This window comes from Dendronephthya gigantea, unplaced genomic scaffold (assembly GCF_004324835.1).
Source record: "Dendronephthya gigantea isolate DGI-Jeju-01 unplaced genomic scaffold, DenGig_1.0 000003F, whole genome shotgun sequence".
Taxonomy (NCBI): Eukaryota; Metazoa; Cnidaria; class Anthozoa; order Malacalcyonacea; family Nephtheidae; genus Dendronephthya; species Dendronephthya gigantea.
The window spans coordinates 726,990-742,918 of NW_021163013.1; the positions used below are offsets into that span (position 1 = coordinate 726,990).

Consider the following 15,929-nt stretch of genomic DNA (forward strand, 5'->3'; position numbering starts at 1 on the left):
CTCATCAGGCTCCAAGCATAACTCGTGGTAATGAGTAGAGATTGTGTGAGGTGAACTCGTGATTCGTGGTTGTCGCTGAGATCGGTGATGATGATATCCAGATAAGAGCATGCTGTTTGTCCGTGCATGTGTGGTTGACTGTTTGCGCGAAACAACAGTGGTTTTTTCTTCATTTTATTCGTGTATTTTTTGCAAACTATTCGCTCAAAACGCAGGAAATCGCATTTGCGGGATCCTAGATTTCAAAATTTCCCAGGAGAGAATGGACGCCCCCCGGACGCCCCTTTCCATGCGAGACTCAGGGCGATGCGCCGGTCAGAGAATATCGTCGATCCGCCCCTGATTTAATAATTTATTTATTTATTTACTCTGTCTCTGAGTCTTCAAATTAGGACGTCTTTCTATTTTTTTTCTTTAAAGGACAAAATACCTAACGATTAGAAATCAGTGCAGTCTATCCTTTTATGTGTCAATGCTGTTAGCTGTTCCACATTGTAATATCCCAATTTGCAAAAGAAAATCATGGCGTTAAATTCGTTCACCATTCTATAACATATTTAAAATATTAGACTAGCAATTATAAACTTTGAGACTATGATGGTGTTTGAAATGGAATATTGTGAGCCAACAAGAGTGGGTTCCAACTTAACACGTTCCAGAGTTAAAATGGCAGATGAAGAAATCATCTAAAACAACGACCTAAAATATTTTGAGGTATTAACTTGGCTACCTTGTAGAACGGTGCACTTACTTGTTTTGCACAAAACATCGCTTTATTTATATAAATCGTCGTAAAATTAGGGCAAGAAATTGCTCATAATTAAATCAGTTTAATAAATTATAACTAATTAATCAATTTAACATGATCAACTTATTACACTTACTTATTACTATTACTCTTACGTTTACGCTAATTAAGATTAATTATCCTAGATTTTACTTAATTAAGAAATCAATATTGTTAAATGTTAATCAACATTAATTAACATGAGTTACACGAATACTGAATCTTTATACCCTGTTATTTTTTCTCTTTTTCCCCCTTTTTCCTAACTTCACTCCCTTCATGTGATGTGCGTAAACTTGATACGCTGATTTCAAGCCACTTTCCAAAGCTCCTTGAATCCAGCCAGTCGTAAATGATATGTTTTCGCCAGCAAAATGCACATTTCCCATTGGTTCCCACAAATGCCTGTTAGTTGAAAATAATACATTCTTATTTTTCGTATATTTGGGGTGCTTACCATTTATACCTTTGGAAAATTAGAAAGTCCCGCCGGAAAAGCAAATTATTGAAAAGCAAGTTTTATCGGAAAGTTCGGAAATTTCCTGTACCATTTTTCCTTCTTCATTAACACCGTGATTAAGCACCTAAACTCCTCATATTCCCTAAAACACTTGACACAGCTTGGCGTAAAGAGCGGGTTAGCGCTGAGATTCCATGGTAACACAGATTCGGAGAGCAAGAATTATCCGCCGCAAATTATTTCCCATGCAGGCGGGAAATCATCCCTCGGACCGTTTCGAGCAAAAAACTTAGTTGTTCTTATCCTTATGTCCTAAACAAACTAACGGGGGAAAATGCAAAGGATGCAGTCCGATTGTTTTTTAAAATTCTTCCTACACTTTTTCTGGCGTTTCTGCGTGGTAAGGCCGGTTTCCAGCCAAGAAAAAAATTCCTATCGTAGAGAAAAGTTTCATTTATCCATGTGTTCTCAACCAAAACTAATTGTTTTAAGCACAAGCACCGATCCGGTGTCCCAGCGGATTTGGACTCCCTAAAAATGGACTCACCGGTACATATCCACTAGAAAATTTTCCTGAGTGGAAACCAGCCATTACCGATTGTTTGGCAATGATTATTTATCGACTTGTACCAACTATATTTACCATAAGGGAGACCATCCTCCCCAGCTAAATTAAAGTCTGTGTAAAATTCGTATGCCAATCACATACCTCATATGGTGGTATTGACCGGGTTTCAAGAGGCTATAGGCACCTTGATAAGAGGGTTGGTTGTACCAAGCATGGACAATACATTTTTCAACTGCTCCTTCTTCTTTGATCTCAGGGTGAATTTCTCCTACTTGTTTAATGGCCTCTTTCTCTGCCTGCTCTTTGGTCAGGGAACCAAAAAGCAGGGCTTCATTTTTCCAGGTGTAAATCAGAATTATTCCTTGCTTGGTGGACGCGAGATATTCTGGATCCGGCTTTACGTAATGTATTTGACCGATGGGTAGGTTGGTCTTAGAAAAGCCACCTTTAATTCCGTACTTCTCCTCTTCCCAGAATCTGGTCTTGGTTTGCAGGATAATCTTTGTGGAAGGTCCTGTGAACATGTCTTCCATGGCTTGATGACTTCTTCTGAGGGCCGGCTCCTCGCCTCCCTTGGTTGGCTTATTATTTGGCTCAAACGTAATTTGTCGCAATATGTTGACTTGAGGGGTAACGATTACATCCTGGATTTAAATAAGATACCTCAGCACTTAGAATTGTAAAAAAGTACATTATCATACACAGAGTTTATCTTTATGCTAATAATATATTCTCTTATTTTATGGATTGTGATAGAGTTGACTATTTCTGTGTTTTACTATAGAATTTAAATTTAAAATCATAGCTATACAGTTAAAAATTTTAAAAAATCACGAAAGAAAAGAAAAAAAATAAAATGCAGAAATATGATGTACATAGAGCTTTAACAAATTCTTGTAAACTAACTTGACAATATTTTATCTAAAGGAGGTCTGGCATATAAAAAAAACTAAAGATAATTGTAATTAATTTTACAAGACTGACCCGTGCTTTGTATTTACATTCTTCTGATTCATTTTCAGTCTTGTAGCAGGTTACTATGACATAATCCTTGGAAGGGTCAGAAGTCGAGGAATTATTATACTCTATCTTGCAAACTTGTTGGTTATAACTTAAATCATCAGAAACCAATGGCGTCGTTCGGTTGTGACTGAAGAATGCTTCAGGTAAGCTGTGCATACCACCAACCAAGGTGTGCATATCAGTTGACCACCAGTTTCCCAGATCATCACGGAGGTACTGAACCAAAGATTGATCCAGTTGCTCTGTGTAAGAATACACCGAGTAGCCACGAATTGCATCGTCGGACCACGGCAAAAGGTTTGCAAGCTTGTCAAGGTGTAATGATTTAAGATTCATTGGTTGGTCTATGGGGTTCAATTTTGCCATAATAACATTAACATTGCTCTGCAGAAAGCTTCTCAACGTAAATTGGCTCCAAATGTCAATCCAGCGACGCCAAACAACGATTTCCTCCTCAGGCGTGGTTGTTTCATTCAACCAGGCAATCAATTGATCCGTGACAACGCCGGTTGTTTTGGTGTAATAATCGTCTAAACATTGATAAAAAATGAAGAAATTGATTAAAAGACGTCTTTAATTATGTCCTGAAACATTACCCCACGTAGCATTGGCTTTTATAGTGTCAAGTCAAGCAAGTTTAGAAGAGTTTTGAGACAGATTATAGCTACTAGCTGTTCCTAATGATATAATACATGCCTTAGTACAATTCCTTTACAAGGTCCTAAAGCAGATTGTCTAAAGAAGCGTGTCACCATGGCATTCGTATAGTTTAACCTGCTGCGTAGGGGGTGGCGATTGAATGCCATACGCGCAATTAAAAAATGTTGTCTAAATGCTTGGTTTCTGGAAGAAAATATAATAAAAAACAATAAAAAAATTCGAGTGCATTTGTATCCTGGTTGAATTTTTTCACAATACATAAGGGATTGTTATATAGGTGTTGTGTATTTTAAATTTGATTGGTTCATTCGTAATCACATGACCTTAATAAAATTAATGCAGTGTTTCCCGCCAGGAAACAAGTTAAAAATTGTTTCCCAAAATATGGCATAACGAAATAAAGTGTATTTTTGGACCAGGAACTGGTCCCCACAAGCGGCTAATCTTGTTGTTGTTGTTGTTGTTGTTGTTGTTGTTAGGGGGTGACGCTCTTTAAAAAGGCCTAAGGCTCCGTCAATTCGCATCAGATCGGAATTAAACTTCGCACAACTATCCTTAGCGATATTCCCCAAAGATTGACGGAGTTATAATTTTGATTTTTTTATTTTAAAGAAATCTAGAAGCAACTAAAAATTGTAGCGTAGAAATCCGTATAGATTCTGTATTTATTCCGTATTAATCCGTATAAGGCTCCGTCATTTCGCACCAGATCGTCATAAAACTTCACACAACTATCTTAAAGGTTATTCTCTATCGACTTACGGAGTTAAATTGTTTGTGCTTATATTCTTCAGAAGATTTCATTGTAAGCCATGTCAGATTGTGGCGGGAGGCAAATTTTTATATTATTAATATTCATATACTGTGAGTTCAAGCCAGAAGGTCGTGTATTTTCTTTGTTTTGCACCCAATATATATTCATGACTATAGTATGACCATTGCGTTAAATGCGTTTCTCTCTAGGGCATTACTTATTTTTTATTTATTTGTTTAGGCTTTGCCCAGCATACATATACATAAAAAACGACTATAATGACAGTGGCACGGTGCACGCAACGCCACCTTCTCGCCAGCTACAGCGGCATAGATTAGGACATATATGTGCAACTCACTGAACTCAGTACATTTTAAGTGTTTTTGTATTGAAAGCAGAATGATGAGAATATGTAGAAAAACGACAATTTTAACATAACCGTTCGCAAGATTGCCTAGGTTCATAGATATTTGAAAATTCATCCTGGAGAGAAAAATTGAATCTATACTTCACCAGTTCCTGGTCCAATAGTACGATCGTACTTGTTAATGAAATTGCTGTGTTACAACAAATAGCCGTTGTTCAGTGGTTAGTTGAACTAACCTGTGTTGTCAAAAAGTAAGATGCCTATAAAAAAATCTGAGTAGTTTCAAACAAAAAATCAATTTAAAAACAGTTTAAAGTATAAATAATACCAATATCTTTAACATCGACGCTTCCTGTATTAATTTTTTCCCTCCATTTTGGCCACATGGTGTCGAAATGCTTTTCTTTCCAGGCTAGAGAAAATAAAAAGGATGATTAAAACAAAGGTGAAAAACGTCTTTGGCCAATCAGCGCTTTTGTTGACATTTCTATTATTAACCAATCAGACTCTTTGATTTTACGCTACCTCCGGTGGCACACAAGAAATTTACTAACAGTATAGTATGTTGAATAAAGCCTTCGGGGGGACAGGATTTTGAACTTTTTAGATTAAATACAACGGAATATGAAAAAATATTCATTTATCTAAAAATCTGTCGGCCAGATTTTCGCTGTCGGCCGGTTTTTTGCGTACGTCGTTGTTTAAATGTCGATAGCATTAATACTAGACCTTGAAGCAAAAATCTGGCCGACAAATTTTTAGATAAATGAACATTTTTTCATATTCCGTTGTATTTAATCTAAAAAGTTCAAAATCCTGTCCCCCCGAAGGCTTTATTCAACATACTATACTGTTAGTAAATTTCTTGTGTGCCACCGGAGGTAGCGTAAAATCAAAGAGTCTGATTGGTTAATAATAAAAATGTCAACAAAAGCGCTGATTGGCCAAAGACGTTTTTCACCTTTGTTGATGATTAACGTTTTTGTCGTTTAGAGGATTTATTCAAACGGACATATGATTGCGCGGGGGTGAATTGGTTTAAAGTTGTCCGCCGTTCTGCAATGTACCTTATTACGTAAAAGAGGTAATCTAGAGACCTTAACCTTACCCCATGCAAGAGTGATTTCTCTTCAGTGACATTGACAACACATCAATGTCTCTGCATACCAGTGGCATAATAAACATTACACTAAAATATAGGCGCGAACTAGAGGTAGGCATGCAACACAGTCAAGTGACTATGGTAAATTATCTGGATAATTATTATTCAATTCTCATAGTATTCATAAGTGGAAACATGTCAGTTAATTATTCATATTTCATATCACAGTCCAGTTATTCACAGGTATATAGCTCATTGGTATTTAGGCAAGCCAATGAGAGGCAGCTATTTTGCCCATGTCTGGTAGCCAATACAGCCTTTTGATTGGATTTGATTTTGCCTAGCCATGACGAATTGCTTGGGTCATTATTTAATATTATATTCTTTCATTGGCTTGTTTTTTTGCCTATCTTGGGCGATTTAAACTAATCACTGTGGTTGGTAAGCGTTAGTGATGTTAAGGCCGGCGCACACTAGAGCTATGTGCTTAGCAAAAAGTCATTCGTGGCCATTGGCGTAACCCAGTTGCTCTCGTGTGCGGGCGACTTTTCCGGCGACTTCGGTCATTCGTGCCACTTACGGCAAATATCTAGCATCTTTGATAATTATTATTTTCTGCCTCGCAGGCCAAAATCAGGATTGGATTTCGAAGTTAACTTTTGCTTTTTCGCGTTCGCTTTGTTATTGTGTTATTTCACAACGTCTTCATCGATTTGTAGTGATTTGTACGAGCCATTCGAACGATTTAGAGTGTCTAAACGACTTTCATTCCCGTTATTTATGCGACGTTCGATCTTTGCGTTCCATTCAACAGCTAATATTTATGACGGCAAATCGCTCCGAGCCGAAATTTAGTGCGGAGATATATGTGCCGAAGCACGCTCGTGGTGGTAAGAAAAAGGCTTGCACCACAATAAGTTAACTATTTTTTTTTATTCTATGCTACTCTTGTATATAACTGTGTTCTGCTGTTTTTAGTTTTTAAATCGGCAAACTGATGAATGTCGATCACCAACAAGCATAGCTAGCTATTTATGTATTAAAATATGAATTTAAATACCTCTGCGCTGACCGGGTAAAAATATATGAATGTATAACTTAAATATAATTAAAATATATCGCAAAGACTCAAACTATAAGCGTGTTCACACAGTTACTGTATATCACATTATCACATGTATAAATAATTATGTTTATATGAATTAATATAATTATGCATCATGATGTCGACATTGTACACCCTGCCGTCAGTCTGTGATATAATTGTCTGATACTGATCTAGCGTGATTTAATTTTTTGTTTTTTTAATTTTTTCTTACTTCTCAGTTCTGATGCACTCTCCTCCGCAGAGGCTTTTTGGGTAATCTAACAATAATTGAGAATTATATAATACAATTGAGAATTATATGATATAATTCGTAGTAGCGGGCGGACGGGAGGGAGCTAATAATAGTAGCGGTGAGTGGCGGGCGGACGGGAGGGAGTCGGGCGGTTGCGGGTTGGGGAAAAAAAGAAGGGAAGCCTCTGCCATATAACGTGCGGTTCTTTGGTGTGAAATGCGGTTCTTTGGTTTTGGCGGTTTACTGGTACAATCGATATTATAATGGCTGAGTTCGATAGCGATATAGAAGAAATTGAGCGCTCTTTTCATAATATGAGTCTAGATGGTAAGTATAATATATTAGTTTAATTTTAACAAATGCATAAAATGTTATAATTTACTCAAGTTTATATTAATATTGATGCAAGATTAATTAATATCATTCGATTGCCTTGATATTTTGGCAAGTTTCAGAAGTGAAAGTATTTACATATGTAGTTATGTTAATTTTGCATTGGCTTGCATATATTAAAATCGTCGTCAGCTACAGGCTACTGTATTTATATATTTTTATCGTATATTTTGTTTTGTTTTCTGTTTACACCACTGAATGCAAGTGGTTTACACTATACTGGCAGTTCATTGTATAAATCTGTAAACTACAAATTATTATCCATAATTGATTATCCTGAAATTTGTCATAAATCAGATAATGATGAAGATCTTGGTTGTTTGCCAATGCCACTTGAGAGAGATGATGGTAAAGACCTTGCTTGTTTTCCTATGTCTGCTGAGAAGGCTGGTGATGAAGACCTTGGCTGTTTGCCCATGCCAATACAGAGTGCTGTATTGACAAGTACTCCAAAGAAGGTGAAACAACGGCAACTAGTACCTGTAGCTGGGAAGCATGATTTGACACCAGATTCAAAAAGACAAAATGAGCCACCTTCAAAGATCATGAATATGCAATCTGGAAGTCCTTTGTTAACATCTGGTAATTATTTCATAAATTATTCTATTGTTATGTACTGTATATTGCAAACCCTGCCTTAAACTGCTTGCTTTATTTTAGGTAATTTGACAGTCTGCTGGTAGGCTGGGCGAAATTCCTTACCCCATGTGCTAATACAATGTGCTTCATCTATGATGAAAAAACTCAATCTGTTCTCATGACTAATCTGACTCAAGCAATGTTTCAATTGTTCAGTTACAATAGCTTCTGGGCTAATGAACAAAAACTGATATTGACAATCTGGCTGTTTCAGATTATGTAATATATTCTGTCTTTCATTATCAGTTAGCATTGTGTTGTAATAGCATGTGTTGATTCCACATTGTTGTAGTCTTGCAACTTGGTCACTCATTAACATAATAAGAGGTGATACTACAAATGCCAAGCCAGGTGTCATTAGACAAGGAAGAGTATATATAACTGTTTTACCACCACCTGTTGGAATAATTACAACTGTATCTTCTCCAGACAATATAAACTCAATAGCTTCACCTTGGCCTGGTCTGAATTCTTGATGTCCAAAAACTGTTTGGAGAAACTGCAAAGGTGTCTTACATTCTCGAGAAATTTGCATTTGCAAGCACTTGTCTGGCACAGGTGTTTGATGTCTTGGCAATAACATAGACTGCAATAGATACAAACAAGAAATACTACTTTATACAATTATTTTAAATTATTTGAAATTTTAAATGCCTGCACAATTTAAAGCAACGCCAACGAGTATTCAATTAAAAAGACTAAACTTAAATATCCACATGCTACAGGAACCCTGGCAAGTATTAATGTATGTTGCAAATTTTAAAAACGGTAACTTACCCTCTTAGGGGAAACAAAACATTCAGCATAAATTTTTGCACATGCATCCCAAAGTTTAAAACATTGGCCAAGGTGATCAGTTACACTAGAAGATATTTTAACTCGAACATGACAAGGATTCCCGCTAAGATGTTTTAGAATGCCACTGTGTTTCAAATATAAGCCATATAATTTTGCTGCCTCCCGTCTCGTGCTTGCCATAACTTTAAGAGTAGTCATCTTGTTAGCCAAATTTTCAGTAATGTGTTCCACCGAAAACTCCTCGTACTTTTGCAAACTGCAACAGTTCACATTCTGAAATATAAATATTTTAATAGATATTTATATTTTGCCTATTGTGTGCGCAAAGATCAGTTTGTGCAGTTGTGGTTTTGTGCTTTTACTGCTCATAAAAAAAAATTGACAAAATTACAAAAGTATAAAGAGATAAACATTAACTTACTGCTTCGCCGCGAATCTTGGCTAGTTTTTGCAATACACTGAAAGTTTCCTGCCCATGCAAGTCTTGAAAGCAACCTACATTCTTTAACAAGTCTTTCGTCAAGGGCCATATGTCGATGTTTCACCCGAAAATGTTGAATTAAACCTGCATCTTCTAAATAAAATTTTATTTCTTTCGTATTTTCATAACATTTAGAACAGATTACTTTACCGGAAACATTCGCTTCTTGAAATGGTCTGGTAGTCAACGACAAAACATTCTTTGTTTGATTTATAGTCTCATCCATATTTATTTTGAAAAATATTCATGAGATGATACGTAATTATAATATGATATGTAATTTGACGCCATATTGGAAACATTATATGGCAGAGGCTTCTCAAATTTCATTTTTCAACCCGCAACCGCCCGACTCCCTCCCGTCCGCCCGCCACTCACCGCTACTATTATTAGCTCCCTCCCGTCCGCCCGCTACTACGAAATATTACATATAATTCTCAATTGTATTATATAATTCTCAATTATTGTTAGATTACCCAAAAAGCCTCTGCGGAGGAGAGTGGTTCTGATGCATGCTGATGAGCCCTAATATATGGGGTTTGTTTTTTTGTTAATAACCACCACAGTATTATCATCATGAATGACATCATGGATCACGCCATACGTGACGTCATTGATGACGTCATAAAGTTTTGAGAAAGGTAAGAAAAATCCTAGATGCACGCCCACAAGGGTACGACTTTATGATTTGCAGTAGCTACTGTAAGTCAATTGTTTTTAATGTAACATCACCTACTCGACGTTAATTCCTTGAATCCGTAAATATTGGAAATGACTTTTTTATCAACATTTGGAAACTTTTTGATGGGTAGTTGAAATTTAGTGATATATCCATCCGTTAGAAAATGCGCTCTATTGTTTGGTTCATCCACACCACCAGGTAATCTCATCGCTCCGGCTAGAAATAAAACAAAACTTAACGTTTGGCATGGCAATATAAGAAAGGAAAAATTTCTTTATAATGCATTCCCTTCTCTTGAGCACCAGATTGACAAAATTAGACTAGTTTCGCAACAGTACGACTTTTGCACACGTCTTTTAAGATTTACAATACAAAAAATATAGAAAGATGGCTTGGGGCTTGTTTCAAATAGTTCTAAACTTCATCTCAAACCACAACTAAGGAAGTGGGAATTTCAGTCTTTGTATTCTGCGTCCGGTGCAAGGATTAATTAAATATGGGAAATATCAGGAAGATATATAGTGACCGAACAATGTTATTACGTTCTATAATATAACATTTATAGTACGCGTGTGCTGATTGGTCGAGAAGTGTGATTCTATAACTATATTTAAAACTATTTATGCAAAAAATAAAGAAGAATATCGCTCGAAAAATATACTTGACGTTCATAAAAACATTCAATGGGATATTGACCCATACCTACCTTCGCCATATAGACCAGGTGCAAGGCCTGCATCTTCCCCATAAGTGAAAACTCTTCCACCATAACGATCAGTCTGCTCCAGGATTTTCACTTTTAGCCCAGCTCTCTTCAACTCATACGCTGCGGCAAGACCAGCCATACCAGCTCCAACAATGATGACGTCATATTCCACATCCTTTGGTGGAACATATTTCTGGGATGCGCCCATTGTTGGAGGAGATGGGCCAGATGGACAGTCGCCGTATTCCAAATAGGCCGCATTCAATCCGTTATTCTGGATTTTCAGCAAGAAATTCTTTAAATAATTACTCTGCTGAATAACTTTGTTGGTTTTTTCCTCCGGCAATCTCTGCGTAAACGGTATCAATCCCGTTATCAGATGAAGATTGTGTTCAAGAAAAGATGTTGCCATTGTCCTAGAAAATATATAATAGAAAAAAGACTCTCTTACTACAATGGAAGAAAAAAATGTATTTGCTGTAATTTGGTCGGCTAATCAACTAAAACACAGCCGATTCATTAAATTAATATCAACTTTGACCTTTTATAATAAACAGAAAACCTTGAACTTTTAGACTATAATCTCGCAAAGCATATTTGGGCAACGCGATTTGAAAAATTTACTTATAGACAATTTATCACAACCAGCAGGGGCGGGTGTATGAAGCCCGTTTAGGTTAAACGGTGGATTGATTGAAAATAGAAAGCAAGAATTTTAATTTAATTTAATAATTTAATAATAATATTTATACAGGAGTGTCCAGTTCAGCGAAGGCTGGTTTAAATGGAGTCCTGATTGACCGCCATAGAGTTACACTACATATACATTTACAGTTTACACTTCTACTTAACATACATACAAAGATAAAGTATGAAAGTATACACTAGATTAATTAGTATATCTGATTTCTATAATGTTTCTTAGTACCCATTTTAAATTTTACAAAATTTGTTTCGTTTCGAAATTCTTGTGGCAACAAATTCCACGTGTTAGCTCCATTTATTCTAAATGAGTTTTGATATTTCTGTAAACGAGCACGAGGTGGTCTCAGCATATCTCTATGTCTTGTATTGTAATTGTGTACGTCAGAAGAAAAGCTAATTCATCTAATAAATATTCTGGCTCCTAAATTGTTTAAACATTTGAAAACCTGTAAACTTATCTGATACGATCTTCTAAATTGTAATGACGGCCAAGAAAAGGTGGCATCTAAGTTAACTTGATCTAAATGATTAACCCCCTCAATGACTCTGGCAGCTCTACGATGCAACTTGTCCAGGTATCCCTTGTTAGTCTTTCCGCAATTATCCCAGACGGCGCAACAGTAGTCATAGAGGGGCAAAATCATGGCATTATAAAGTGTGATACATGCCTCTCTAGGAATAACCTTTCCAGCTCTGTGTAACATGCCAATCCTCGATGAAATTTTGGACGCCATATAATCGATATGGTCATTCCAGGATAAGCATGGATCAAGCACAACCCCGAGGTTCTTAAATTCATAAACCCTATTAAAAGTTGTTTCTTTAACTTTGACTGTAAAATCATTTACTTTGGCTAACTTCTGATGTGTACTAAACAACATTATTTTGGTCTTAGAGTAGTTCAAAAAGAGAAAATTACTGTCGAGCCAATTGATTACATGAGTGAGATCATTAGTTAAACAAGATTCTATGTTTTCGACAGATTTACTTCCGAAATAAAAGACAGTATCGTCAGCATAGAGTTGTATACTACAGTCTTTGACTACGTCGGGAAGGTCGTTTATATAGATTATAAACAATAAAGGCCCCAATATGGAACCTGTGGTACACCATGTAAAATAGGTTGAGGTTCAGATACTTCACCATTGATAACGACACTTTGAGTTCTATTCGTTAGATAGGTATTACACCAAACTAGTGTAGAATTTGAGAATCCTAACGAAGATAATTTTGTTAGCATAAGGTTGTGATCTAAAGTATCAAAGGCCTTACTCAGGTCAAAGAAAACCATTCCGGTAAGTAATCCTTTGTCCATATTATGAGACACCTGGTTAGTCATTTCTATTAAACTAGTGGTTGTTGAATGGAGAGGTCGAAATCCTGACTGGTAGGTGGAGAGTATTTTGTTTTCATGTAGGTACATATAGAGTTTATTGTGTATTGCTCGTTCCATAATTTTCATAAACACCGGTAGGACCAAAATTGGCCTATAATTTGAAGGGTCGCTTTTAAGGTCTGACTTATGTATTGGTGTTATAAGAGCATGCTTCCATTCTATTGGTATAGCTCCTTCAGCGATAGATCTGTTCATGAGTAATGTCAGGGGTCTTGCTAGTTCTCTAGCACCGTCCTTTAATAGGCGCACCGGAATATTCTTCAAGCCAGTAGACTTCATTGTTTTGATGTTATTGAGGCTCTCTTCCACAAAATCTTCCGTAATGGAGGAAAGTTATAGTTATTTCTTAATTAAATTTCGTACATAATTAGACATCCAGTGAGTACACCAGGTGGGAAGGGAGGTACCTTCCTTAGCTCCTCCTGCTCACGCAGAAATTATATTCTTATATCGCAGTCTTTCGTTTTATCTCACTTGTGTTCTTAGAGGAAGATAGCGAAGGTCCAAAATACCAGAATGTTGTACATTCGACCTTGGTTTGAAGGAATACACTAGATATATATATATATAGTATGATTTTTCGACCTTGGTAAGATTGAATACACCGGAACGTGGTATAATTATTCGACCTTTGTAAGATACCGAAATTTGGACCCCCCAGAGATTGTTCAAAATATCACACAAGAGAGAAAAAATGCTGGATACGTATTTATAGAACTGAGTAGAAGTTTCGCGAAGCAGAAAATTCTTTGGTTCTCCAGAAAAGCATATAATTGTATGCATGGGGATAAATGTCAAATTACTATACCTGTAGGCCTAATCGAGTGACTCGAATATTTAATAATCACAGAAACACATATCGGGAAACCGAAATGCGTCATTATATCTTATAAGTTATTCCCTGTGGGCTGTGGAGTCACAAAGAAATTCAGTCATGAGATCTCAGTTTAGCTCCTCCCAATTTACGTCAATGTAATATTTTTACTGCATCAATTAACGGGTTCGTGTTCCTGTTTATCCCAACCAAACGGTATAGTATCTTCGTAAGTGAACGCTAACGAAATGGTGCTATGAGCTGCCACGCATGTAGTCAGAAGGAATGATTTATAGACTGTCTCAACCGTTGAACACTAAATTCTTTGTTTAAGTTCATTATTTTCCTCCTTTTCATCGTATGTTATCTCTCATCTTATTTGCATTCGAGTCGTATCCTTATTTTGTCTTAGCTATAAGTTCGAGTTATGAAAGAGCCTTTAAACATACGTTATGAGAATTATAATAAGACATGAAATATCCACACAAAGGCAAAAAATTAAATGTACGTAATTGGCAAAAAATAAGACTATATTTATTTTATAGTCTCTGGAAAGGTACTGAATAAAACACGATAAAAATAGTAAAGATCGAATATAGCAGAATGAACAAACGCGAAATTTAAATACGAAATTGTCGGCGAAGTACAAAAAATATGACCATTTAGTCTCTCAGTAAAACACGACAAGAAGTAGTGAAGATCAATTGTCGAATATACAAGAATATTGTATGATTATTTGCAATGACCTTGCATGGTAAGATTGTTGAATACACCAGAATGTGTAATATTTAACTTTACTAAGCTCGAGTACACCAGAATATGGCATAATTATTCTACCTTGGTGAGCTGGCGAATACCAGAATGTTGTATATTTGACATTGGTAAGTTCAAATACACCAGAAAATATATAGCTCTAATTATTTGACCTTGATAAGCTTGAATTCACCTGAATGTATAGTATAAATATTCGACAATGGTAAAAATACCGAAATATGGACCTCCCAGAGGTGCTGCAGAATTCAAAATATTAATGTTCAAAATATCACACCAGTCAGTGGCCCTGATCCTAAATAAACGTTTATCCTTCTAGCAATGTCTGGTTAAAAGACTCAAAGACAAGGTGCTGTGAGCTGCTATGTTATCGCCATTTATAGGCCTTACTTAGATGTCGAACTCTAACGTCTAACTCGTCTTTGTTAAAAATTTGCATGTGATATTATTTTCACAAAGTTAATTAACTGTAATAGACGGATACACATACAGATCCTAAATAGTTTGTTATATAATCAGTATAAAATTATATCAGTACTTGTAACATCATGAAACATCTGCACCTGAATTCTGAAAGTTTTTAAAATTGAAGTAAACAGGAAGAGCGATAATTATTAGGAGAGCGAAATTAAAGGTCACATGCTTGGACGAATTTTCATGTGTGGCGAAGTTTAGTGGAGCACAAAATAGTGTAGTTTAGGTCTCCAGTGAATTTGAAGAGATTCTAATTGTATTCAGGGGGATAAATGTCAAATAAGTATAGATTAGAAAATTGTACATTAATTTATACTTAGGTCGTTTTACAATGTGCAATATTAGCAATTCCTTTATGCTGTAGGTCTGATTGAGTTACTCGATTATTTTGTTATGGCAGAGAGACATTTCGGGAAACCGAAATGCAACCTTTATCTCAATTCACAAAGAAATTCAGAAAGATTCGCAATTAGTTTAGTCATCCACCTTAAATGTATGCAGTTGATTCGGAAACTTTACAAAAAATGATATAACAACGATTATAACATTGATATTAAACAACACTAGCTACATACTTCAACAGGATACACCCATATGCTTAGACGGGCAACATGACGGGAATGAGTTAATATTCAACATGAATTTCGCGAGTGAAATTAATTTCTTTATGCATTTATACTAATTTAATAGATATGCGTCCATTATATCGACTATTTATATCGTCGATCGTTTAAAATTCCCCTATATATATTATTATACGCTTAATGTATGCTCCCGAGGGAAATAGTGAGTTTTTCTCCTGTTGAATGTGTAGGTCCTGAGGTTCACCAGCAGCCTTGTCTGTAGGGATTCGAGAGCGAAATTGGAATGAATCGAACACTGATAATCTGACATATAAATGAGGATAGCGGAATAGAACGTCGTATGCTTGAACGATTTCTTAATTAAATTTCGTACATAATTAGACATCCAGTGAGTACACCAGGTGGTATGGGAGGTACCTTTCTTA

The 15,929-nt window shown here is 36.1% G+C and overlaps 2 protein-coding genes across 2 annotated transcripts; one reads left to right on the top strand and one right to left on the bottom strand.

Annotated features, from left to right (window-relative positions):
- Positions 1 to 904: 904 nt before the first annotated feature.
- On the bottom strand, positions 905 to 11,179 carry LOC114541927 (putative L-amino-acid oxidase YobN). Its single transcript, XM_028561725.1, has 6 exons — positions 10,761 to 11,179; positions 10,109 to 10,270; positions 4,948 to 5,031; positions 2,800 to 3,368; positions 1,957 to 2,459; positions 905 to 1,192 (listed from the first exon to the last, which is right to left on the bottom strand). Exons 1-6 carry the CDS (start codon positions 11,170 to 11,172, stop codon positions 1,012 to 1,014), a joined length of 1,911 nt encoding a protein of 636 aa, XP_028417526.1. The 5' UTR covers positions 11,173 to 11,179; the 3' UTR covers positions 905 to 1,011.
- On the top strand, positions 7,086 to 8,459 carry LOC114541936. The gene is made up of 3 exons (XM_028561731.1): positions 7,086 to 7,388; positions 7,752 to 8,036; positions 8,115 to 8,459. Exons 1-3 carry the CDS (start codon positions 7,325 to 7,327, stop codon positions 8,135 to 8,137), a joined length of 372 nt encoding a protein of 123 aa, XP_028417532.1. The 5' UTR covers positions 7,086 to 7,324; the 3' UTR covers positions 8,138 to 8,459.
- Positions 11,180 to 15,929: the final 4,750 nt, after the last annotated feature.

What these genes read in the sequence shown, in the direction of transcription:
- LOC114541936 (XM_028561731.1), top strand. Translation starts at nt 7,325, where the DNA reads ATGGCTGAGTTCGATAGCGATATAGAAGAAATTGAGCGCTCTTTTCAT. An exon ending in TCATAATATGAGTCTAGATG is followed by an intron (nt 7,389 to 7,751) that starts GTAAGTATAATA and finishes GTCATAAATCAG; the next exon opens with ATAATGATGAAGATCTTGGT. An exon ending in AAGTCCTTTGTTAACATCTG is followed by an intron (nt 8,037 to 8,114) that starts GTAATTATTTCA and finishes GCTTTATTTTAG; the next exon opens with GTAATTTGACAGTCTGCTGG.
- LOC114541927 (XM_028561725.1), bottom strand. Translation starts at nt 11,172, where the DNA reads ATGGCAACATCTTTTCTTGAACACAATCTTCATCTGATAACGGGATTG. An exon ending in ACCTGGTCTATATGGCGAAG is followed by an intron (nt 10,271 to 10,760) that starts GTAGGTATGGGT and finishes TTTTATTTCTAG; the next exon opens with CCGGAGCGATGAGATTACCT. An exon ending in AATGTAAATACAAAGCACGG is followed by an intron (nt 2,460 to 2,799) that starts GTCAGTCTTGTA and finishes ATTTAAATCCAG; the next exon opens with GATGTAATCGTTACCCCTCA.